The sequence below is a fragment of the Anolis sagrei genome, chromosome 1 (assembly GCF_037176765.1).
Source record: "Anolis sagrei isolate rAnoSag1 chromosome 1, rAnoSag1.mat, whole genome shotgun sequence".
NCBI classification, from domain to species: Eukaryota; Metazoa; Chordata; class Lepidosauria; order Squamata; family Dactyloidae; genus Anolis; species Anolis sagrei.
The window spans coordinates 16,479,870-16,507,424 of NC_090021.1; the positions used below are offsets into that span (position 1 = coordinate 16,479,870).

Genomic DNA, 27,555 nt, shown 5'->3' on the forward strand with positions numbered 1-27,555 from the left:
GATCGGCAATAATTTGAGAGTTTCTCATGTAGAAGTGTTTGCCATTTCTGCTGGTTATGATTTCTTACCTGTTTAAGATGAGGATTGCAGGTTTACATGCAAAATGCCTATCCTGATGTGTTTAGTGTGTGCTTGAGGGCTTCCTTATAGAAGCATTTTTGTCTGTAGATGCAAATCCTTTGTATGGGACAAAGGAGATAAATTCATTTGGGGGACAGCTTGAACCAACATGCCTTCTCTGTCACGCATCATCAGCAGAATTGAACTGAATATGCTCTTAATTGTCATAGAACATGGAGAACAAGCCGCTCACTCCCCCAAACTTGTTTTTCTAAATGTATTGAATCTACATTTTGCAGTATGAACAAACAGTGCATTCAAGGGAGGAAAATCATAATCAGCAGAAACCTGTCCACTTGCAAGACTTGACAAGTTTTATTTAGCATATACTTTTATGCAATACAGCCTGTTCCATCAGAGTTGTTGTTGCTGTGTGCCTTCATTTCCAGCGGATGGTGACCCAAAGGTGAACCTATCACAGCCTTCTCTAGATTTGTTCAGAGGGAGTTTGGCACTGCCCTTCCTCTGAGGCTAAGAGAGTATGATGTGCTCAAGGCCACCCAGTGAGTTTCTGTGGGCTGAGCGGTCTTCCAGTGTCCAAGTCCAACAGTGAAACTTATACTCCAAAGCAAGCACTTATCAGGCACAACTGAACATTTGGATAATTGAAATGAACAATCAGGTCTCAGGTAACTAGCGGCAGATTTTTATGTACTTGGCACTGGTGGTTTTTAAATCAAGTGAATGTTTTTTCCACTTGGTTTCAAATGGTGGATCTTAAGTTTCTAGTATAATGCAAAATTCTGGAGGACTGAAATCTGCTCTTCACTTCCGTATGAAGATCAGTGTGCTTCACTAAATCAAGTAGGACTGTTGGTTGACTTGGACATCTGGCTGTGTGTCAGTTCATTAATCTGTCTTAGTATGTTGATGTACAGGTATGCTTCCATTCACAAAGTAGATGTTTTCCTAGGCTTTGCTTAGTTTGGTACCAGAGATAGAAATAATACCGAAAGATTTGAGATAGGTTCCTATACCACAATAAATATTTCAGCAAACCTTTTTTATTATTTAAAGCTAACATTCTGCCCATGTGAAATATTATAGCTAGGTAGAGCCCTTGCATGAATAAACAATAATATTTTAGATCTTCTAAAGACCACTTACCACATAGCTGTAGGGTCACCTAGAATCCCATTCTTGTCTAAGTCATGCAGATGATTTGGGAGATCATCTGTTTGACCTTGATGAGAATGGGATCTTAGGTGATCTTACAATTCTCAGCATTGATCATTGTTTGCTGTGAAGGAAAGATTCCCACTCCTGAAATGGACAAGGGACTATAGGGAACATACAACACCCCTATTAAAACAGCTTCATTGGTTGCCGATAAGTTACCGAGCCAAATTCAAGGTGCAGGTCATGACCTATAAAGCCCTAAACGGTTCAGGCCCCGCCTATCTTTGTGATCGCATCTCTGTCTTTCGAAGAGGCCTTCCTTTCGCTCCCACCACCGTCACAAGTATGGTTGGTGGGGACGAGAGAGAGGGCATTCTCGGTGGTGGCCCCCCGCGTCCGTCCAAAGGAAATAAGACAGGCCCCACCCCTCCCCTCCTTTCATAAGAGCTTGAAGACCTGGTGGTTTCAACAAGCCTTTGAGAATGACCAGTTCTAGCTCAGCCCCAAACATTGTTGAATATGGCCTATACTTCCTATCTATTACCCCAGTCATCCCTCTAATAGGCCCTGGAAATGAGCAACAACAGACCTGTGTACCTGCTTTTGTTTTAGCCTGTTATAGCACTGTACTTAATTCTTGGTCCCCTCATATTTTGAGTTTGCACTAGCCTCGGCCCGGCCTTTTAATTACTCCGAACAGGCGGGATTATTTTTTTTTAATATATATGTATGAGTTATTGTGATAATTTTATGCTTATGTTGTTTCATTGATTTTATGTCATGCTGTTTACTCTATATCAGGCATGGGGAACCTTCGGCCCTCCAGGTGTGGTGGACTTCAACTCCCACAATTCCTTGAGGCCAAGGTAAGCCTTTGGGGCGAATGCCGAGCCTCAAGGAATTGTGGGAGTTGAAGTCCACCACACCTGGAGGGCCGAAGGTTCCTGACCCCTGCTCTATATGTTTTGGTGATGTTACTTGGAAACCGCGCTGAGTCCCCCTCAGGGAGATAGAGCGGTATATAAATAAAGTTATATATTATTACTTATGTCTTTTCAATCTCTCATCTTGATGTTAATTCGAATGTAGACGTTTCTTCCATTTTCTTCTTCGTGGTCCCTGTGAAATAGGCACATATGTGAAATATGTGAAATGCAACCATATGTGCGAATTTCACGTGTGACCACTTGAAGAAACATGGTTACAGGTAAGCAACCACTCCTCCTTTCGATTCCTTCTTGAATTGCAAGTGGCCAGGGATGGTGAGGGATGATGCTGAACACCTGGAATATCACAAATGCTTCATCCCTGGTATTGGAATGTTATCATAGCTGATAGACAGGGTTGCAAACCACCTTCTCTATGTTAGTTGTGTTATTCCTAGATGATCTAAACTGGAGGACATTAAACAACAGAGTAAATGGGAATTTTCACTCGTCTTTGAAATTATGACAGGTCAGCCTTGGTTATTATTTGGATGGAGGACCACCAATGAATACCGGGTGTTGTAGGCTACCTTTTAGAGGAAGGAACTTGCAAAACTCCCTCTGAGTATTCCTTACCTAAGAAAGCCCATTGAAATTCATGGGGTCGCCATGAATCGGCAGGCAACTTGAAGGCACATATATGTACTGCTAATAATCCATTAGATTAATCAATTACAACTTGTATTCAAATACTTTCTCCAGCACTTGATATTTTGCTTTCTTGCCATGCTTAATTGGCTTTTCGACCTTTTTCAAAAGGATGGGGGAAAAAAGTGAATTTGCATGTCTTCTGAGTAATTTCTAGTAGAAAGCGGCAGTCAGCTGTGTTTTTCCTTCTTGCACAAAAGAAGTCAGCAAGACACATTCATTTTCAGTCCCAATGTATAATTTAGACCCTACTTGATTAATATTTAAAGAGGTGTCAAGTAGGTTGCTGGAAGAAAAGCATTAATATATGCATCAGGATGAGTGCTTTTGTAAAGGTGGTTTGTCCTTTTGTCTCATGGAAATTCCAGCTGTGCGCTCATCATAAATCAGGCTTGCTTTTCCTGAATTTCATCTGCTTGCATGTTTGTATGGATTAGATATGCAGAAGTATATTTTTGCATAGGGAAGATTGGTCTTCTAAGAGAAGATAAAAGTCAAAGAGGAGTGGAGAATGTGACGGAAAATATGGGGGAATGGCATTATTGAAAGAGTATAGGTTCTCTTCGCCTAAAACTTTTAGATTTGTTGTTTGCATATCCTTTGGATTTTATTTCCAGTACAGGCAGTCCACAAGTTATAAACAAGGCAGATACTGTAGGTCTATTCCTAAATTGAATTTGTATATAAGTCAGAACAGGTACATTTTTAAAATGTAACTCCTAATAATAATAATAATAATAATAATAATAATAATAATAATAATAACTTTAGGTTCTTGTGGGTTTTTTCGGGCTATAGGGCCATGTTCTAGAGGCATTTCTCCTGACGTTTCGCCTGCATCTATGGCAAGCATACTACCTCTGAGGATGCTTGCCATAGATGCAGGCGAAACGTCAGGAGAAATGCCTCTAGAACATGGCCCTATAGCCTGAAAACACCCACAAGAACCTAGTGATTCCAGCCATGAAAGCCTTCAACAATACAATAAAAACTTTATTTATCCCCCCCATCTCCCCAAGGGGACTCAGGGCAGCTTACATGAGGCCAAGCCCGACAATACATGCATCAGTAAACCTATACAGCAATAAATAAATAAAATAAAGTAAAATAAAAGTAAAACACAACACAAACCCATTATAAATAACATATCAGGCATAAAACACACCTTGAAGGAGCTGGGGGTGGTGACGACTGACAGGGAGCTCTGGCGTGGACTGGTCCATTAAGTCATGAAGAGTCGGAAATTACTGAACGAATGAACAACAACAAACAAAATGTGTGTGTGTGTGTGTGCACGCATGCACATGCTTTGGATAGCATAGAAAAGGGTTATCATTCCTTGTTTGTGTTTGTTTTGCTATCTGTGTTTGTTTTGCTATCTGTGCCCGTGTTCAGAAGATTCCACCTCACTTTCTGTCCATGCAATCATTGTTGTGGAAACAAGAATTGGTGAGAAAGCTTCCCTTACGATATCTTTTCTGCATGATCACTTTCAGGAGTGAATTTCCCTTCCTAGGTCTAGATTTCTCTCACTTCCTGTTGTCTCTCACCCTTGTTCTTAACTATGAGTCGTTTGTAAGTCGGATGTTTGTAACTCAGGAATTTGCTAGATTTAGGAATTTTTGTATGCTATTTCATTCTAGTGGCAATTTCTTTTAACATGTGGAACTGCGGAAGACACGGAGCTAACATTTTAAATACTGCAAGATGTGAGTCTATGTCTCCAGCTGATAATGATTTGCAAAATGGGCTGTGTCTTAATTGTAAGCATTTTTAGGAATTCTGCAGCTTGTCGTGCTGGCTAGGAATTCAAAAGCTTCTCAATTTCAGTGGATATTTTTTCTCAGCAGCATTACTTCATGATATTTAAGAACTCCTTAAATACAGCATTGGAGTTGATTCAGTCCCTTAAAAGTTAAAACATGCCATCTTGTATGTTTGTTCCAAACCCCCTTTGGTTAGACACTGTTACCATTTCTCTTTCCATAACCTGAAACTTTAAAAAGAAAGAGGTATCATTTTTTGTTCTTGACTCTTGTAACGTTTTTGCTAGTTTGATATACTGAGTTGCTCTGCTGTCTTTCTCTGTAAATAAGTCTTCCTGGTTTAGTATGGCTGCTACAAGGTCCTTTTCATTGGTGGCACCACAACTTTGGATATTCCCTCCCACCAGAAAAATCACCAAATGTCTTCATGGATTCAGTTTTTTTGAGAGAAACAAAAGCAATCTTAATTTTACTTACTGAACCTTATAGAATCATAGAGTTAGAAGAGAATTTGTGGGTCATCCAGTTGAACCCCCTGCCCAAGAAAATTGCATTCAAAGCACCCCCGACAAATGGCCATCCAGCCTCTGCTTAAAAGACTCCAAAGAAGGAGTCTCCTCCACACTTCAGGGCAGAGAGTTCCACTGCTGAACAGCTCTCACAGTGAGGAAGTTCTTCCTAATGTTCAGGTGGAATCTCCTTTCCTGTAGTTTGAAGCCATTGTTCCACGTCCTAGTCTCCTGGGCAGCAGAAAACAAGCCTGCTCCCTCTTCCCTGTGACTTCCCCTCACATGTTTATACATGGCCCTCATCATGTCTCCTCTCAGCCTTCTCTTCTTCAGGCTAAACATGCCCAGCTCTTTAAGCCGCTCCTCATAGGGCTTGTTCTCCAGACCCTTGATCATTTCAGTCACCCTCCTCTGGACATTCCAGCTTGTCAACATCTCCTTTAAATTGCAGTGCCCAGAACTGGACACAGTGCAAATCCAGGTGTGGTCTGTCTAAGGCAGAATAGAGGGGTAGCATGACTTCCCTGGATCTAGACACTAGACTCCTATTGATGCAGGGCAAAATCCCATACATACTGCTCTTGAGCCGAAGTATCTTGCCTTTGTCACTATTGAACTTCATTTTGTTGGTTTTGGCCCATCTCTCTAATCTGTTAAAATCATTTTGAATTCTGTTCCTGTCTTCTGGAGTATTAGCTATCCCTCTCAATTCGGTGTCATCTGTAAACTTGATGATTATGCCTTCTAATCCTTCATCTAATATCCTCCCTCTCTTCCATAGTATCCTGGGTCATCAAAATTGGCTTTCCATTCTCATCTAGGGCTTGACCCAGATCTCTTTAACAACAACCAGAGTTGTTGTTGCCTCACATCCCACGCACTGAAGCTCTCCAGATCATGCGTTGAGATGTCCTACATTGAGCTTGCACCAGCTCACTTTAAGTTTTAACTGATGGCTTTGGGTCAATATTTTTATACTAAGATATACTTTGAAGGTTTTTTGATGAGGGGAAAATAGTTATGGAAAGTTTCACTGGTTAATATGGAATTCTTAGCTGAACTTTTAGTTTGATTTTTGTTTTCTTTGAGATATTAAATGACTTGGACGTGTTGCAAGCATTATGAACTTTCAGATCACAATGTATCCAACTTGTATTCACCTATGCACTCTCATGACTTCATGTTGGTTATTTTTTTTGGCCTAAAAGTAAAAAAAGAGCCATTTTCGCTTGAGACCCTGTAGTTTTTTTTAGTTGAGCTACATGGTTGTTTGTAAGTCGCTTTAATTCTTCAGTATCTTTAATGCAAAGCTGTGGCTTAGCGACTCTGCACCATTCAAAACTTATGCTGCCAAAACTTTGCTGTTATTTGAATAGTCAAAGATAGGCACTTCCGCTAGTTTAATGCAGTCCTTTCCTTTGAGTAGATGAGAAAGAAGTGGAGTAGAGTACTGGTGCCACCTGGTGTTTATACACTGAATGATTCTCTCCCATTTTAAAACACTTGGAAAGTATGAAGCTGTAAACTGGTGTTGGTTTTCCAGGCTTGAATTCTCTTCTACTTTTGGAAATACTTAGCTCTGGTGACTTTAAAAAGTCTTAGTATGTATTCCTTTCACAGTATTTTGGACAATATGCAATTGACACCATAACTTTTAATATTCAAGCATCTTTGGCATACTGTACATTTTATTTTCTGAAAGCTGGATCTGGATAATTTGTGTTCATTTCAACCAGGATATATGACACACTTAAAACTGCAGTACATGGATTCAAGGGCATGTGCTCAAGAAACACCATCTAAAATTGTTCTCCTGTGTTTTTACTTTAGATAATATGAAGTCTCAGACCAAAACAGCTCTTAGTTAGAGCTGTTTTGGTCTGAGACATGATATTACCTAAAGTAAAAACACAGAACAATTTTAGATGCTGTTTCCTGAGCGCATGCCCTTGTATCTGTTTATTCCAGTGGTTCCCAACCTGTGATCCGTGGGCCATCAGTGCTCTGCAAGAATGAAAATATGGTCTGCAGCCTCACCATTACTACACCATTGCCTTGAAACCACGTGGCAATGAGAGTGATTGGTCTTGCGAAACCCTCTTATAGTGCCGAGGCCACGGGGATGTCAGGAGGGGAGAGGCTGACTACCCATGAAAGATTAGTATTACCACTTCAGCTCTAGATGATTAAATGTGGTTTTCTGTGAGGGAGGAGATGGGGACTACAAGATGGCATATGTTCTGTATCAGAAACTAGAGCTGATGTGGTCTATCCAATGCAATTTTCTGAATCAGCAACCAAACCAAATCTAAAGTTGACCATAAACTGATTCATAACCCTTTGGTAGTAATGTTGGTGTGTGGCCCCTGGTAAAAAAAGAAAGTTGGGAACAACTGGTTTATTGTGTCCAAATAAAAAATGCAAAGCAACAACAAACAATTCTATTTGAATAAGTTTGGCACTGTTCATTTCTGTAAATCCAATAGTTTTACTAAAAGGTCAATGTAACTACCAAAAATACCATCAAGGAAAAATATGGAAAAGAGCTTAGTTAACTACATTTAGAATTCTCTTTGACTGATACGAACAATGCATAAATATATATTGTTACGTTTTCTCCATTTTAGATTGTGTTCGTGGCCAAAGAACCAAATGGGCAATCCCAAATTTAAGATTGGTTTGCTTCACATTATGGAGTTGATTTTTTTTATTCCTAGACTTGCTTCTCCCAGTTTGACAGGTAAAATCAATTTGAAGACTGCTCTAGGAACAGACATTGTACCTCTTTGTTCACTTGGAGATGCAGTCCTCAATTACTGTTCAGTCGTCCTTTATTGTTTTTTTTTATTCACTGTCAATTCTCTTTCTCCTTTTTTTGTATAGAACAGCAGATGTAATGATATGTAACCACATGTCATATGATGTGTGCCAGTACAAACAACTAATTTGAATTTTTTTATATAATTAGCTTTGTTTGCAGGAAGTGTATCTCAATGTGGCAAGTCTCTGGTCTAATGGTCACATGTGGTCATCAGCTGTTCTCCTGTGCTTCTTGGCCTAATTTCAAAAACTCTGTGCATGGGATTAAGTCTCTGTAGACCGGTCTATCCCTTTCCCAACACCCCATTAGATTTGGAGATGAAAAGAGAGAGAGAGTCATAGAATCCTGGAGTTGGAAGAGACCACAATGGCCATCCAGTCCACCCTCCTGCCATGCAAGAACATGCAATCATTTACTTTTAGTCCTGAACAGTCCATTAGTTGTTGATTCAACTTTGCCTACAGCTGGCATGCAGTAACTTTGGAATCAAGTCTGAGGAAATGTGGCCTCTCAACCATAGAAGGGTGTCCAGCCCAGGTGTTGCGTTACCTGAGATGAGATTGAATTCCACTGATAGAGCTGCTTTGGGCACTGGCATTTGGAGTGGAAAATTACCTTGTAGTCCCTCATCCTAAACAGGACAGGATTTCATGCTGTATTGGTGCCTCAGGTAGGAGGATCTTTCCAGTGTGCCAGAAGACATTATTGTTGTTGTTATCTATCCTGCCTTATCTGAGCCAATGTGTTGTAATAGCTTGAGAGCTAGACTTCAGCTCTGGAGAACAAGGTTCAAAAACCCACACAGCCATGCTATCCCATTGTATGACTGGGCAAATCATACTTTCTCAGCCTCAAAGGCATTTTGCTCTGAACACATCTCATCAAGAAGACTGCATGATAGGTTTGCCTTCATGTTCCCATAAGCGAGAAGCAACGAGAGCTCATAAAATAGAGAAGAAAGAAAGTATTTCTTCACTTGGCATGAGCAAGCAGACTTCTTGCTAATATGAATCATAGAATCAAGGACAAGGAGTTGGACAAGGCCACAGGGGCCATCCAGTTCAACCTGCTGCCTTGCAGGAACATAGAATCAAAGTATATAGCTTTGCAGCAGGCATGGGCAAACTTCAGCCTTTCAGGAGTTTTTGACTTCAACTTCCACAATTCCTAATGGCCTTTCGGCCGGTAGGAATTGTGGGAGTTGAAGTCCAAAACTCCTGAAAGGCTGAAGTTTGCCCATGCCTGCTGCAAAGCTATATACTTAGTCATAGATCACAACTCAACAATTGGATAGATAGAGCCGGAGACTTAGAGGGACTTTAGCCTTGTTTGTTCCCTATGCCAGTTCTCAAAGGCCAGTTATAAAATCAATATGTGATACAGCTTTCCATTCAGAGAGAATAAGAGAGATTAAGTCAAAATCTACCGTACTGGCACAGGCTCACTTATGTGAGGCTAAGCAGCTCTTTGAATCCTAGCTTATTATGAACATGCTGTAGACTTTGTTCAATAGACCTAGATAATAACTGCCCCCTCCCCCAATGAATTTATACTGTCTGTGAGTTGGTTTTGGCTAGTTAGAGATGTCATGCCACATATTCTTTAAGTACCCATTTGGATGTCCCATTGATAAACCATTTGTATGACTGACAGGTGTCTTTTGTTTCCATGGTATGTTCAGGAACATATACGAGTTGTATTTTATCTATCAAATGAACCAAGGGTTTTTTTCTAGTAGGTTCACACGGTTCTCAAAGTCGATCTCAAAACTAATAATTCTGTGGATTACTTTTGAAACTGTCCTAGTTCTTTTTTCGGAGGGGCAGGCCCTTTAGATCAGGGGCCCTCAAACTAGGGCCCGGGGGCCGTATATGGCCCTCCAAGGTCATTTATTGAGCCCTCGTTCAGGGACAACCTAAGTCTGAAATGAGTTGAAAGCACACAACAACAACAACAACAACAACAACAACAACAACAGTCCTATCTCATCAGCCAAAAGCAGGCCCACACCTCCCATTGAAATACTAATTTCATATTTGCTAAAATTGTTCTTCATTTTAATTATTGTATTATTTTTAAATGTTTTTTTTTTTTTTGCACTGCAAATAAGATATCTGCAGTGTGCATAGGAATTCATTCATGGTTTTCTCAAATTATAATCCGGCCCTCCAACAGTTTGGGGGACTGTGACCTGGCCCTCTATTTAAAAAGCTTGAAGACCCCTGCTTTAGATACTGCATGATGCTGAATAGAAAGAGCTTTGAATTTGCAGTATATATCTGCAGTATATAATTCAGTTTATTCATATTTAAATTAATGCCTAAGCTTGTGGGGAATGGGATGGAGGTCCACAAAGGTCATGAAAACTGGATTTGGATTCTGCAGCAGATGCTAAAGGTTTGATTGCCTTATTAAGTTGCATTTTTGCAGACAAATTCTGAAAATGGAGAAATGGCAAGCATCGTTTCTGTTCACATGTGTGCATCATGAGGTTTTAAGAGACACAGACAAGCACACAATTCATACCTGCTTAGCTTTTAATACTGCTAACTGCTTTTCTTTTTGAGGTGGAGGATTCTTATCCTTTCGATACTATTTCAGCCTGTAGTGCTTTTCTGTTAAAGAGGAACTGTATTTATTGTAACGGGCTAGTCTACCACCTAGTGACCAAGAATGCATCTACACTGTAGAATTGATGCAGTTTGATGTCACTTCAACTGCCATGGTAGGAGCCTCCGGTGGCGCAGAGGGTTGAACCCCTGTGCCAGCAGGACTGAAGACCGACAGGTTGCAGGTTTGAATCCGGGGTGAGGCGGATGAGCTCCCCTATCAGCTCCAGCTCCTCATGCGGGGACATGAGAGAAGCCTCCCACAAGGATGGTAAAAACATCAAAACATCCGGGCGTTCCCTGGGCAACGTCCTTGCAGACTGCCAATTCTCTCGCACCAGAAGTGACGTGCAGTTTCTCAGGTCACTCCTGACACGACAACCCCCCCCCCCAAAAAAAAACCCTGCCGTGGTGGAGTTCTATGAAATCCTGGAAGTTGTAGCTTTACAAGGCCTTTAGTCTTTCCTGCCAAAGAGTGCAGGTGCCTCACCAAGCCAATAGTAGTAGTCCATAGCAATGAGCCAAGGGCAATTAAAGTGATATCAACTGGCATTAGTTCTGCAATGAAGTTACACTCCGGTGCACAAGAGTACATTTACACTGTAGAATTAATGCAGTTTGACATTACTGTAACTGACATGTTTCAATACTGTGGCATAATGAAATGTGTCTTTTGTGCGGCACCAGCATCCTTTTTCAGAGAAGGCTAATATCCCTGTAAAACATTGGTTCCCAACCTTTTTTTTTTTACCAGGGACCACTTTCCAACATTAGTACCAAAAGGGTTGTGAATCAGTTTTTGATCAACTTTAGATTCAGTTTGGTAATATGGGGTGCTGATTCAGAAATTTGCATTGGATAGACCACATCAGCTCTAGTTTCTGATACAGAACATATGCCATCCAGTAGTCACCATCTGCTCACCCACAGAAAACCATATTTAATAAGTCTTGGCACTATAGGAGGGTTTTGTGAGACCAGTTGCTCTTATTGCAGCGGTGAGGCCACAGACCATATTTTAGTTCTTGCAAGACCACTCATGGTGCACAGACCACAGGTTAGGAACCACTGCTATAAAATCACCACTCCAAGGATTCCATAACATTGACCCATGGTGTCAAACTGCATAAATCTGGATGTATCCCAGGACTTTGGTGGTGACCTTCTTCCTGATCCTTTAGATTGCAGACATGTGGCTCTCTCCTCAAAGCCTCAGCATCTTTGAACTGCTAGATCTTATACCCAGGATTTCCATCTAACAGAAGAAAACGTGAACAAAGACCGGTTCTGCAAAACGTATAAACTACTTTTCTCAGCATATCTAAATGCAGTGTTGTCGTCTTGTCACCCTTCCAGGCCTTTCCCCTGCAATCGGGAGGGCTAGATGATGGTGCTCTAGTTCTGAATCATTTGGACGCTTTTCTAGATTGCTGGAGGAAAGCCATGCACTGTGATGCAGCACTGGCGTTGTTGCGCTGGCGTCGCTATTGCTGTGCGCCTTTTTGTGCCAAAGTGGAAATTTATGGGGTCATTTTATAGAGAGGCATACAGGCTTGAATAGTGCCACTCACCACAAGTACACGACCACTCCAAGTCTCTCTTACAGTGTTGACAGGGCGATAGCAGCCTGTGCTTTTAAGCCAGCATGAGCAAACTTTGACCCTCCAAATGTTTTGGACTTCAACTCCCACAATTCCCAACAGCCAGTAGGCTGTTAGGAATTGTGGGAGTTGAAGTCCAAAACACCTGGAGGGCCAAAGTTTGCCCATGCCTGTTTTAAACACTGTACACAGAAGGTTGCCAAGAGTGCATTTAGATTCTGTCTGGTTTTACCTTCCCTAAGTATGTCTTGCCAGGTACATAGCACCTGAAAATCTGTACTTTTCAAAGTAGCTATTAAGTACCATAAAAATGAACCCGGAGACTTTTTGAATGATTGGAAACCATTCATGGAATTTTTGAACAGTTAGAAAACCAGCAAGTTAATAATCCGGGTAGGGTTATTAGCAATTTTAATAGGATTACATAGTCGATTCTGTAATGGTGGAGAATATCATTTTACTTTTCTTTACAGTCATGATTAGGGGATCAAAGCTCATTATATGTCTTTCCCCCTTGTTTGATTTCTATTTTTCCTCTATTTGCAGAATAATATAATAATATTAACAATAATACTTTTACTGTAAATAGGTTTTATTAATTAATTAATCATAATCATTTGAAGGTGACTCAAGGCAGCTTACAAATTGGCAGCAATTCGATGCCATAATATATATTTATATAAATAAAAATGTAATTTTAGTTTGTGGGATTAACATAACCCCAAAACCACTGGACAAATTGACTCCAAATTTGGACACAATACACCTATCAGTCCAACAAGTGACCATCATTCATAAAAACATTGAAAAGCACAGCAGAAGAGACTTAAAAGCAAATAAAAAATAATAAAAAATACACTACAACGCATGCACAAAACCACACACATATATATGCAAACACACATATATACACACAAATATATACACAAATATATATATATACACACACACACACACACACACACACACACACACACAAAACACATATACACAGACAGGGCCACAGCAACGTGTGGCAGGGGATGGCTAGTAATAAATATAATAAATCAATCAATAAATCATAATAATAGAAAAATGAATTGAGATATTGGAAACCGCCTACAAAGAACAATACCTGTGAACAGCAAAGGCTGATTTATTTAGTGTTTGAGCATTAATAAAAACCTGGTTGAAAAGTCACTGGCTCATATCTCAGCTATGAACTCACTTGGCCTATATCTATAACAAACATGTTATAGATTGAGCATCCCTTATACAGAAATATTCTGACATTCAAAATTGTCTACATGGGTGGTTGACACAGTGGCAATTTTGGTTTATGACCGTTCAGTGTACACCAGAGCCCTCAGTGGCACAATGGATTAAACCCCTGTCCCAGCAGGACTGCTGACTTGATGGTTAGGTTGCTGATCTGAAGGTTGCTGATTTGAATCTGGGAAGAGCGCGGATGAGCTCCCTCTGTTAGCTCTAGCTCACACCAGAAGCAACTTGTGTTTCTCAGGTCGCTCCAAACATACACACAAAAGTGTACACCAACTTTGTTTCATGCAGAAAATCATTAAAAATACTGTGTATAAATTACCTTCTGGAAATGTGTACAAGGTGTATATGAAACATAAGTGAATTTTGTGTTTAGACTAAGATCTTATCACCAAGACAGAATCATAAAGTTGGAAGAGATTGCATGAGCTATCTAATCCAACTGCCTGCATTCTGGCCCAAGGCATTTTCCAATAATGGATACTGAACCTGCATTTGCCAGCATGCGTGCTTCAAATATTTATCCAGAATATAGAATTGTTATTATTTAATGAGGATTGGTCAGACCTTGCCTGGAATAATACTGTGTCTAATTCAGGGCATCACAATTCAAGAAAGATATGGACAAGATGGAATATTTCCAGAGAAGATCTGGAAACCATGAATCCCTCTGAGGAGCAGCTAAGAGACTGGGCATGTTGAGTTTGGAGAAGTGGGTTTTTTTCCCGTGTCAGGAGCGACTTGAGAAACTGTAAGTCTCTCCTGGTGTGAGAAAATTGGCTGTTTGCAAGGACGTTGCCCAGGGGGTGCCTGGAGGATTTACCATCATGTGGGAAGCTTCTCTCATGTTCCTGCATGGCAAGGTGGAGCTGACAGACAGGAGCTCACCCCTCTCCCTGGATTTGAACCACTGACCGTTCACGCGGTTCAAATCCATGAGCCACTGGGGAATCCTGGAGAAGAGGTTAAGATAATAACAATGTTTAAATATTTGAAAGGATGTCATATTGAGGGTAGAGATTCCACCTAAACATGAGGAGGAACGGAAGATAAGACAGTAGAGTGTGGTGGAGTGTCCTTCTCTGGAGGTTTTTAAGGCTGGATGTCCATCTGTCAGGAGTGCTTTGATTGGGGTTCTTTCTTGGACTGGATGGCCCTTGGGGCCTCTTCCAACTCTACACATTCCATAGCATTCTAGTAAAGATGTTGGGCTGCTTGTGGCATGAGAAAAGCGAACACTCTGTATGTGTGTGCATTCTGTATTGCCTGGTTGGTCTCTCCCTCTTTCAGACTGGTTTGGATACCAGCAGCCATCGGTCGGTTGGTCGGCAGGGTAAGCAGATTGAAGGGAGGAATTGGTAGCCTAGTTACAGCTTGCACTGCGTCAGTCACTCCGCACCCAAAAGGCGGTCAGGTGACCGAAGTCCTGCAGTCGCTGTGCAGCAGGCGAGAGACTGCAGACCTCTACCGGGGGAAGCCTGATGTTTCATCTCCCAGCCGCTCTATTTCTCCAACTGCAGCCTTTCCCTTGGTATGCATAATTGATCATCCCAGCTGGAGGGGCAGATCCATTGTGAAGAGAGATGGACAGTCAGCTGAGCAATTGGAAGGATAAGGGTATTTGCAGTTTTATTGCTTTTTAAACCAAGTTTTTATGAATGTTGTCCTTTTCCCCCCTAGCATTGGATGTTGTACATGAGTAAGATTTTATTTTTAAAGGGAGGGCATGAGAGATAATGGGGAATGCATTGGAGAGGAAGGGGGAATGATTCATTTAGAAGATGAGTTTGAACGATGCCTAAATATGGGGGAGAAGCGGGTGGGGAAAGAAAGCCTTGCCTGATGCTGCAAATGTTTGAGTGGATTAAGCCCTGCCATCTGACCGCACAGAACAGCTTGTCTTTGGTATGCCCTGGTTGTACAAATGTCACAGCCAGCCTCCATTTAGCTGATGGCCTGGCTGTGAAAGAGGGACACTTGCTTATTTTTTTAATAAGTTAATGCAATGCAAATATTATCAGACTAATGGACTTCAGTTTCTGGAATGCAATGCAGCCTTGCAGCCCTGCTTTCAAAATATAGGTAAAAGTCCGGAATCGCAGTTCAGTCTCTTTGCGTTTGCAGCCTTTCCCCTTTCTTCACTTTGCCAGGCTATTTTTAGAGAGTCATCTTAATGCTTGTTATCTGGGGTCTCCTTGATTTGCAAAGCTGTCTGTCTTGATTGAATAGCAGTCGGCCTTGCCAAACAAAAGGAGGCCAGGAGAAAGAAGGAACTCAGAAATTGGATCGCCAACCTTTATGTCTTCAACTCTTGCCCCTTTTGAAAATCTGTGTTGTGCAAACGTAAGGGTTTTAAATCCATGCCTTACAGCTTTAATCTTCAGTTTGTCCTAGCAGGACAAAAAGTGGTGTGTTTCCTCCAGGTTTAAATCAGTGCATCCCAAACAGTGCTTTCTCACTGGGATTGGGGGTGTGGTGCCATTTGGGAGACTTGACCAAGCTTATACACAGGAGTCCTAGCTTTGCTGGCATGTGTTTCAGAAACACATGAAACTTGCGTTGTTTTGGAAATGTGCTTCAGTTATATTATTTTCTCCATTGTTTGATGTTTCTGGTTCACAACTGTGGATGTACGTGAAGCTGCCTCACCAAATCAAACCATTGGTCCTTCTAGCTCAGTGGTTCTCAACCTGGGGTCCCCAGATGTTTTTGGCCTTCAACTCCCAGAAATCATAACAGCTGGTAAACTGGCTGGGATTTCTGGGAGTTGTAGGCCAAAAACATCTGGGGACCCAAGGTTGAGAACCACTGTGACTAGCTCATCATTGGCAGTGACTTTTTATTTCAGATGTTCCGGACTTGTGATAATAGATGCAGGCAAAACGTCAGGAGAGAATGTTTCTGGAACATGGCAAAACAGCCCAAAACACTTACAGCAATCTTGTGATAATTGCCAGAATGCTTGGGGAGCATGACTGGTAGAAAAATGTCTCTGTCTTGGTGAAGTGCAAAATGGTAAATGAGGGTTATTTATGCGGTGAATGACATGCACCATACGAATTGGGTTGAGGCTCTTGGTTTCATTGAAAAACAATGAAGGTGCTCACCAAAAGACCTCTCCAGATGGTGGATTTCTTTGACATATAGCTCTGCTATGTATGGCACCCACAAACCACATGGGGCTTGAATTGATCCTTGGTCCAAACAACAGGTGTGAGATTCCTAAATTCAACAGGATGACCTACTCTTCTAAAGGGATTTCCAAGACATTGCTGCACAAAGTCAGTGTGTGGATATGTGCATACACACTTTCTGCAAATTTAATTTCTAGTGTGATGTCAAATCTTGCAAGTTGCCATTTTGCACATGGCTGCCATTTTGTGCGAAGAGCACACCAGGCCTTCGAAATTTCTTTGGCGGACTGAATGTGGATGGCCACAAGGCCCCTTGGTTACGTCTTTCAAAAATAGCGTGCCTCAAGAATTGCAGCTCAGCTGCGCTAGGACAAGAAGGGGCAAAGTCTGCAAAATGGATTAGCGAAGGGCCCTCCTGCAAATACCGAAACAAAAGCTGCAATCCTTCTCCACACACTTCCTCATAAGAAAGCCTTGTGGGGATTAATGGGATTTACTTAGCAGCTGTATGTACAAGATGGAAATCAGACCTTTAAGAGCTCAGGGTTCCCTCAACCTCTTAGAAAGAAAGAAAAAACATAGTGGTTGGAAATCTTAAATCCAGTCGTAAGTGTTGTAACTCTAAAATGTCTGTGTGTGCATTTGGATGGATGGATGGATGGATGGATAGATACCCTTGTGAACCTGAAACTGCTTCATGGTCAGTGAAGAGAGAATTTTGATTTCGTTGGTACCAGTGAGGCCTTGGATGAGAAAATATTAAAAATTGCGGTTACATTGATGTGGGACAGGGATGCCATGTTTCCAAACTAGTGTATATTTTATCCCAGTGTGCCAGATTCTCCAACTTATTTTGTTTCAGGTTTGAATACCTGGGTTTTGATGGTAGGTAGGGAACATCTGCAGGACCGAGTCAGAGTCCTTGGCAAAGACCACATTCCTGTTCTTGTCTTGGCAGGAAATATTCCATGCATCCATTGGTTTTTTCATGTTGTGTGCATGGAAGGAGTTTCCCACTCATGGGAGAATGGGAATATTCACAGCCTACATATCCATATTCTGTAGGGGTTGAAACAGAGGTGGCTTTATTTGGTTGGTTTTTAGTTAATTACTATCAAGTTAATTTTGAGGTCTGGTGACTCTGTATATGACAAACTATTAAGAAGCCCTGTTGTTAACAGCCTGACCCAGTTCTTGCGAACTTAAGGACCTTGCTCTCCTGATTGAGTCAGTCCACCCATTGTGTGGCCTCCTTCTTTTGCAATTGCCTGCTACTTTACTACTGAGTGTTATCATGTTTACGAATGAGTTACATAGTCTCTTGATATGTCCAAAGTGCAAGAGCCTCAGATTAGTCATCTTGTCTTCTAGTGGCACTTTTGTGAATATGGTCAACATCCACACTTCATTGTACATATTTATAATTTGGTAGAACAGGTGCCCACAAAGCATCCTGAACTGCATACAGTGAGCTAACTTACCATTTAAGATTTTCCTGCTGAAAATCTTTCTGAAGCTGCTATTTGCATTGGAAGGTATGCCAAATAATGGTGAGTTAAAGAAAGTGTGGCCATCCAGATGTTGGTAGACTGCAGCTCCCACCATCTTTATCCATCATCACTAATGGTGAAGAAAGGTGAGAGAACATTATGACATCATCTGAAGAGCCACATGTTTCCTTACCTACCCTAATGCATCCCTGTCTCTGCAAAGTTGGGCCATAACATATTGGTTTTTCATGGGTAAGGTTCCAAGTATTCAAAGTTCATTATAAGTATGTTCAGATATGCATTTGGAAGCTAAGAAGTGCCTTTCTCTGAAGCTCTGAAGCGTTTCCTCCTATACGAGGGTGAGGCCTGTTGAACCATAATGTAACAAACTGCTTGAGAGGTATATAGAATGTGGTCATAAAATAATAAAAGGAGTGTAGTCCTTCAATCTGTGCACTTCACTCCATTGCAGTAGTGACATAGAAAGGCAATTGATGACTATCAGTTCTTATCCACCAAGCCTTTTGAGTTTCCAAACACCATTGTAATTGTGATATCATTAGTTGTCTTTCCCCCCCTTCACCCTTATTTGAAACGCCAGACATTTGAAAAACTTTTCATCTTGTATTTGGAGCATGAATTTCAGATAGTTTTATCTTTGTATTATCTTGGTTATCTTGTTTGGAGCTGGAGATTTCTTAAGCCTTACTGTCCCCAGTGTGTAATTTCAGAGTCCATCTGCTATTGACAAAGTTATATGGAAGACGGGGCAAAGGTATGGGTTGTAGTTAGTAAGAATATGTGTGCACATTCTTAGCTGAGAAGCGTCTGATTCTGCAGAGGACATCTTTCCTCATTCAACACTTAAGTGAACTTTGTGCAGTGTATACTTGCAATGGATTCTGGGAGAAATGTCCTCGCTCTCTTGCAGGGAGAGAATGGTACCCTTTCCTGGATTTCCCCCTCAATGAGATAATATAGGTTGGAATTCACAGACAGTACACAAGTGATTTGCCTTAGTAAATATATGATGTAGTTTGTTGGCATTTTCCAAAAACATTTCCAAGAACATTGCTAAGTCATTGGGTTATGTACCGAATCTTTGCCTAAAAAGGGTTGCCTTGAGTCCCAGTTTTGGGAGAAACTAGGGGTGTAAATAAAGAGACCTTTCTTCACCAGTTTCCGTCAGACAACAGAAAATTGCAGCAAATTTGTGCATCAGAACAATAGTTCATCTAACTAGGTAGATGGACCATTTGGGCTACCAATGCTCAGGTGCTTTGTGGTGTTCACAGGTGTTTCTCTCATTTGATTTCTTTCCAAGTTCTGGTTGTTAGGAGTAACTGTTTTAGAACTAAGGAGGACCTAATGATGGTAGGTGAGTGTCTGTCTCATTAAAGCAGTGGTTCTCAACCTGTGGGTCCCCAGATGTTTTGGACTTCAACTTCCAGAAATCCTAACAGCTGGTAAACTGGCTGGGATGTCTTGGAGTTGTAGGCTAAAATACCTGGGGACCCACAGGCTGAGAGCCACTTCTTTAAAGTGTCTTCTGTTATGACTTCCTGAACATGGAGAGGTAAAGGCAGTCTGGTTATGAATAGTAACCCATGCTGGGATTTCAGCAAGGACATCAGAGAGTGGTGTTTTTATTTGCTATGGTCTTGATGTTGACATATGTTGGTTGATGGAACATTATTCAGTAGTGGAACACATAGTTTACCTCCAAAATGTTTGTTTCCTAAATTTTCAGGTAGGGTTATCAAAGACACTAATATGACATTTTGAAGAGCTATTTATCAAAGGGGCTCTTAGTGTGGCTGTCTGTAAGGAAGCTCCTTATACTCCCTGTTTAAGATAGGGCCTTCTCAGTGGTGACCCTCCCCAGTGATATTAGATCAGCTCCCTCCCTCCCAGCCTTCAGAAGGAAAGTGAAAACCTGTCTCTGGGGCCAATCCTTTGGAGATTAATCTATAGTGCAGTAATAGCCTTGAAATACGTGCAATTGATCTTTGGAATGGGCCAGGATTATGATTGAGGATGGCATGATTTTAATAGTGAATGCAATGTTTCATGTGTTTAAATGTGCATTTAATTTTAATTTTTTAACTTGAGTGCAGTCTAACTGTTGTCCAAAGGCATTGAAGAGTTGCCATATGTAAAGCTCTCTTGAGTCCTCTTTGGGGTATAGAAAGGTAGGATACAAGTAGAGCAAATAAATTTTGTGTGTTTGAGGTACCACTAGGACAGTGGCTCTCAACCTGGGGTCCCCAGATGTTTCTAGCCTCCAGCTCCCAGAAATCCTAACAGCTGGTAAACTGGCTAGGATTTCTGGGAGTTGTGGGCCAAAAACATCTGGGGACCCCAGGTTGAGAGCCACTGCACTAGGAGATAGTTTTTGGTGTGACATCATAATACTTTGTAATTATTTATAGTCAAAATTGAAGAGCCTTGAGATTTGTTGTGCCCAAATTATTTCTAACCTTTCTGCCAGCACCCATGCTAGCTTACATCAATCAAAAAAGATAGAACACACACACAATATGAAAAAAAATGAATAAACATGGCCATCCACTTGGAGTGCTTTGATTGTGCATTCCTTTGTGGCAGGGAGTTGGACTGGATGGTCCTTGCAACTCTGTAATTCTACTAAATTGCATCAGTGAAAATATATTTTGAGAATGTGCCATTGAAAAGATGCTTCTGCTACTAAGACTTAAATTTGAAATCCAAAGACCTACCTGAACACAATGGATTTTGCCTATTGGCAAAATGAAAGTAAACAAGGGGCCAAATCCAATTTATTGAGAGTGGCCACCAAATGCACCTGAGATAGTGGCAGGACCAACAGAAAACCTTCCTCTGAAATATCTTCTCCATTAGACATGCTCCTAGAAAGAGAGACTGCCTTTGAGATAGTCTGGACTCAAGCTGCAGGGGGGTTCAAAGATCATCTAGACCTGACCTTTGCTAAAGGCTCAAAGAACCCAGTTGCTGATTGCAAAAGCAGTAATACTTCTGGCCAAAGTAGTTTCTTAGTACTGTTTTACCCTGAAACTCATGGGAACGGTATCAGTGCTTTCACTTTTCCTTCTCTGACAAAATATTTTTTTCCTAGGAATTTTCCAAGTCCTCAAGCCAGTTCTATGTCTCCTCCCGGAAGTTACCATAGGGTTATGCTGGAAGATTCCCAGAGATAATACGTCTCCAGGAATTTCCTGTGTTCTTCGGTGCTAGTCCATTTCACAATAGAGTTTGCTATTATCCACAGTTTCCTGTTTCCACATGTTGAGGAATGGACACCCATCATTACAAGGATTGTACTCTACTTGATATTACTATGGCACTGTGTAGTTTTTTTGATCAACCCCAAAATATGTATTTATGCATAACACTGTCGTATCATTGCTTTTTTTGGACAGAGATAATTACCCATTTGTTCCAGAACATCAATCTTCTTATGCATGTTTTGTATGGTAGCCAGGCAGTATCAGAAATGATACATATCAGAAGCATGGCCAAATCCAATCAAGATCTGATCAGTTTATCTCAGTTTAGTTTGGGTTTGATTTTGAGTCCTAAAATTCGCATACAAAGACCTTTCACCCACCATCTGGGATGGGATTCATAGTCTGATGTTCTGAGACTGTTGATGCTTACCCGTTTCTATCCCTTATGGACGTACAGAAATGCCACAAAACACGTCAATGCTTGTGAAACTCCAAAAGCAAGAGAAGGAGTAAAGCCCAAGGGATCCATGGATGAAAATACTTGGTACTTGCAAAATTCCTTAGTGTTCCCAAGTGGTTGGCTTTGGCCAAATTTATATATGCCAGGCTGAAAATATTCTGTGCAGAATTTAGGAACTGTGTAGCTTTGTTAACCAACTACAACAAAGCTTCTAATCACAAATAGTTTACAGATTGACATAGACACCATGTAGACCAGGTATGGGCCAACTTGGGTCCTCCAGGCGTTTTGGACTTCAACTCCCACCATTCCTAACAGTTTCAGGCCCCTTCCTTTTCCCCCTCAGCCGCTTAAGCGGCTGAGGGGGAAAAGGAAAGGGCCTGAAGCTGTTAGGAATGGTGGGAGTTGAAGTCCAAAACACCTGAAGGACCCAAATTGGCCCATACCTGATGTAGACCATGAACATGTTAGGAGTGAGGGACTGCTTTAAATTGCAGGAACTGTTGAGGGTGCTGCACCCACCTGGAACAAAAATTGTGCTCAAATGTCCATCAAAGGTTGATGATGTGGAAATTTCTGCACGTTTGGGGGATTCTGTAGTTCAAGTGAGGCATTTTTTTCCTAATTGGAAAAAAAAATTCCTAATTGGAAAAAAATCAATAAAAATATTAGGAGACCCTTGAGGAGTCTGGGGCCCACCAATATAACATTGGTGGGCCGCTTGTGTCTGAGAAGACCACACTTTCTCCACCTCTGCTGTCGATAATCTTGGCTAAAACCCCAGAACAGTTTTCATTGAAATTGTCTTCAGTGCGTGGAAGTGTGACCGTTGTATCCTGTCACAAATTAGTTATATAACAAATAGTTCTGTGCTTGTATTGTTCTGCTGTTGCCACATCTGTTTAGTTCCAAGTAGGAGCAAATGTAATATGTTTTAGTTTGCAGAATTCATTGTTCCTGTTGCTGCTGCTGTTGCGTGCCTTCAAAGTTATTTCCACCCCAAAGGCGACCCTGTCATGGGGTTTTCCTTGGTAATACATCGATAGAAGAACTTTTCCTTGCTTTACTCTGAGGCTGAGAGAGTGGGGCTTCCCCAAGGTCATCTAATGATTTTCTATGGCCACTGCACCATGTTATGATATGGAAATAAATTCCAGTTGTTACATTAATTCTACTTTTAACCTTTCTAGACAGGCCCTATATCCCAGGACCTAATCCCAGGTTTTCTGCATTAAACTGGATTACATGAGTCTGCACTGCCAGATAATCTGGGATAAACAGAAAACCTGGGATCAGGTCTGGGGTTATAGGGCTTGTCTGGAAGGTCTCTAAGATATACAGAAAATATCCTGCAGATTTTCATGCTTTCTTAAATAGAGAAATAGTATTTCTCAGCCCTGCTACTTTTGACCAGGTTATACTCTGGCTTGAGCCATGAGGAGAGGCGGGTAAAAAATAAAAGTTATTGTTATTATTATTTGATACACAACTAGTAAACAGCAAACAAGATCACTATGCTGGCTTTTGTATTTGATCACACGTTGGACACTTCCCAAGTGTCTAGGACTGTGTGATGTATTATTGTATAATGCGTGCAGATCCAAGTAGGGTGGCCTTTTGCAGCTGACAGATGGTAATTTTGTCAGCACCGATTGTTTTTAAGTGTGGGCCAAGGTCTTTAGGCACTGCACCCAGTGTGCCTGTTGTTGTTGTTGTTGTTGTTGTTGTTGTTGTTGTACAAGGTTGCTATTTACAGCACTGCACCATGCTTTAGTGGAATGTCAGCCATATTTTCTTGTTTAAAGCAATTAGAAAAATTATTTGGTTGTGCAGTGTGCCGATCACCATTGGGACCACCTTTACTGCTTTGTGCCAGTAATTGTTGTTATTTCATGGAGGAAGAGAAGGGGATAAAGACACCCTCTCAAAAAACAAAAATATCCCAACTCCATTGTTAAACACTTGCTGAAAACAGATATATGGTATGTTTAAAAGCATCAGAATGTGCAGCATTTCCAGAGGGTTTCCCACTCTAATGCAGTCTTGCAATTGCGGAATTAGTTCCAAAATCAATGTTGCAATCATAAAATTGCAAATTGTAATTAAACAGGGACAGTACTATATAGGCAGCATCACCCAATACATGTTATTAAGTGGTCCTCTAAACACAATGCTGGCTGGCAGCTGTTCCTCCCTTTTCTCCGTTTCTAAATGTAGAGCATAGCTGTATAGCTGCAAACATATGTTCTGCATTCCAAGGAACTGCGATGGAAATAGCTATCGGATGATGTCTTGTATATTCCACGGTAGCCAAGGAGTTTCTTTATTGTGTGTTGGTGAGACAGGGCAGCAGGCACTTGCACACGCATATATATAGATATCTGGTGACCTTTGAGTGCCCTAGCAGGAAGTGGAAAGATTTGCTTGTCAGCTGTGCAGGGTCTGTGCGTGTGCAAGCGACACCCTCAAAATGGATGCCAGAAGCGGTGAGCGAGCGTGGATGCAGTTGTGTGGTTGTGTGTGCAGTGCTTAACAATGGTGCGCTCTGCGTTCTTCAGCTTCGAGGGATTTGTTTCATTTCTCCCTCTTTGTATCCAGTCTTCACGGTTTGACTTGCTTTCTCCCCTTGCTTTGCTTGCTTTGATGGGGAAAAATGTACAGACAGGATAGATGTGAAATCCTCATTTTGCAACAACAGCTGCAAATTGCAGATAAATATGTATATATACATAAAAACTCGGTCTTAATAGGAAGATTGCAGAGCTCTGGCTTCCCAAGAGGCTTGCATTTAGAGAGAAGGGGGAAATTGTAATTGGATGAGCTCCGTATGGCAGGCGCAATGCAATGCTGGCCATGTGCTATTTTTAGACAAACCAAGGGACGGTCATTGCTTACCAAATGTAGTCAGCAGTATTTGCTTCTGAACAAGACCTTTGTGTTATTTGGTTCTTTTCAAGAATTTACTGTTCCTTCAGCATTTGGACGCAAAATACATTTGCCTCTGGGCATATGCTGATTGAAATATGCTTTCCCTGTCTCTTCCTCTCAAAGGATATATTTGTCTTGGCTGAAACACAGAGCCTTTTCCTTTGAGATATCTATGAATCAATTGCTGTAACACTGAAAAACAGGTCTGTTACAGTTGTAAGGTCTTGAGGAAAAGGATCTTGGTTTAACTATTGTATGCAAGCATAGAATTGGCTATAATATGTACATGAACTATTAATAAACAAGCAAAAGATCCAGCAGGTTAATAAGTATTATAATTGGCTATATGAACATGTAAGGTAAAGGTAAAGGTAAAGGTTTCCCCCTGACATTAAGTCCAGTCGTGTCTGACTCTGGGGGATGGTGCTCATCTCCATTTCTAAGCCGAAGAGCTGGCGTTGTCCGTAGACACCTCCAGGGTCATGTGGCTAGCATGACTGCATGGAGCGCCGCTACCTTCCCATGGTATCTATTAATCTGCTCACATTTGCATGTTTTCGAACTGCTAGGTTGGCAGAAGCTGGGGCTGACAGCGGAAGCTCATGCCGCTCCCCGGATTTGAACCTGTGACCTTTCGGTCAACAAGTTTAGCAGCTCAGCGGTTTAACCTCCTATGAACATGTAAAGACATATATATGTGTGACTTTTTTACTTGTTTACTAATAGTTTATGTACACATAATAATAAATTCTGTGCTTGGGTACATATAAACCAGTGTAATCCTTACTATGTAGGGCAGTGGTTCCAATTTTTTTTTGACCAGGAACCACTCTCCAACATTAGTACCAAAAGGGTTACAAATCAGTTTTGGTCAACTTTAGATTCGGTTTGGTTACTTAGGGTGTTGATTCAGAGAATTGCATTGGATAGACCACATCAGCTCTAGTTTCTGATACAGAACATATGCCATCGAGTAATTGCCATCTGCTTGCACTCAGAAAACCATATTTAATAAGCCTTGGCACTATGAGAGGGTTTCATGAGAGCAGTTGGTCTTTGCAACAGCGTAGTAATGGTGAGGCCGCAGACCATATTTTAGTTTTTGCAGACCACTGGTGGTCAACGGACCACAGGTTGGGAATCACTGGTGTAGGGACTTGTATATACAATAATAACCAATTATTTTACTTATAATGTGTTCGAGTTTTACTTGTTGTTTGGTAATGGGTTATGTTTTTGTCATTGAAGCTAATGTTTAAATAGTTTTGTATTATGTGAATTGTTATTTATTGTAGACTCTCAAGCAACTGACAAAAAGTTAAGTGAAATTACATACTGCATTCATAAAGCTGTTTTTATAATACCGTAAAACTGTGTTACATTAAGTTATGTTTATTATTATTTGTCTTAATTAGTGCATTTCAATATTACTGTCAAGTCAATACAGAGTTTAGCCCTATTTTAATAGTATTTCTCAAGCAACTAGAAATTACATTTATCTGGCATCTACCAATCCCCATGGGTGCCATTTAATTGAGAGTCTAATTAATGTGTCCAGAGAAGAGGGGACTAAAATAATCAAGGGTGTTGGAGAACAAGCCCTATGAGGAGTGGCTTAAAGAGCTGGGCATGTTTAGCTTGCATAAGAGAAGACTGAGAGGAGACATGATGAGGGCCATGTACTGTATCAAGATGTGAGGGGAAGTCATAGAGAGGAGGGTTTGTTTTCTGCTGCCCTGTAGACTAGGATGCAGAACAATGGCTTCAAATTGGAGGAAAGGAGATTCTACCTGAACATTAGGAAGAACTTCCTGACTGTGGGAGTAGTGCAACTCTCTGCCCCAGAGTGTGATGGAAGTTCCTTCTTTGGAGGCTTTTAAACAGAGGCTGGATGGCCATCTGTCGGGGGTGCTTTGAATGCAATTTTCTTGCTTTTTCGCAGGAGGTTGGACTGGATAGCCCACAAGGTCTCTTCCAACTCTACGATTCTATGATTTTAACGTTGAAAGCTTGGCTTGATTTTCAAACTGGGGAAAAGGCAGGATATAAATGAATATGACAACAATGAGCAAATACACTATATTAAATTAATGTTGATTATATTTGAGGATCTGCTGGTTAGGTTTTAGTGACTGAGAAGGATTCATTGCAGAAAAACACAGGATTTTTGGGGACGTGTCTAAATATATACAAAGCTGGGCTTGGAAGACATTCATCCATATATTCTCCAATAACTTGTAAAGCAGATAGGTTTTTGAAACCAGTCCTTTGAGGCTGCTTCTGCTTTGCATTTTATTTTTTCCTATCACAAGAATGCAAATAATAATTGAACAGCCCCCTCTTTCATGCAATTATGGGTGTGTTTGTTACTCACTTCACCAAAAGCCAAGTTATAATGGGACCAGCTGTCAAGAAAGCCTGGCTTGGAGCTGATAATTTCTTGAAGCTGATAATTTGTTGATGCAGCTCCTACTGAGAGCCAGTGTGGTGTTGCGGTTTGGGTTTTGGACTTGGACCCTGAGAGGCGAGTGTTTGAGTCCTTGCTTGGCCAAGAAAACCCATTGTTGGGTGCCAGGAAAACCCATTGTTGGGTACCTTTGGGCAAGTCACACTCTCAGCCTCAGAGGAGGGCAATGGCAACCCTACTCTGAATGAATCTTGCCAAGAAAAGCTCATAATACGGTTGCCTTTGAGTCCCCATAAGTCAGCAATATCTTGAAGGCACCCTACAGAACACCCAGAGCTTGCTGTCATTGAGTATTTTTGACCACATTGATTTTAATCCCCTTTTATTACTATTCATACACATCTGTACTGTTGAAGGAATTCAGTTTGACGCCACCATAACTGCCATGGCTCAATGTTATGGAATCATGG

At 41.1% G+C, this 27,555-nt stretch overlaps 1 protein-coding gene across 6 annotated transcripts in view; it reads left to right on the forward strand.

The window, feature by feature from the left end:
• The window catches only part of RTN4 (reticulon 4), a 91,355-nt gene that overhangs the window by 40,701 nt on the left and 23,099 nt on the right, over positions 1 to 27,555 (forward strand). The window contains exon 1 of one of the 6 annotated variants that reach the window (XM_060754579.2): positions 14,839 to 15,056. The exons of 4 other annotated variants lie outside the window; for them this stretch is intronic. In XM_060754579.2, the coding sequence (XP_060610562.2) occupies positions 15,023 to 15,056 (34 nt within the window). In that variant the 5' untranslated portion in view covers positions 14,839 to 15,022. Of the gene's footprint in view, positions 1 to 14,838; positions 15,057 to 24,151; positions 24,237 to 27,555 lie in introns of those variants that run through there. One more of the 6 variants, XM_060754580.2, reaches the window with a different exon arrangement.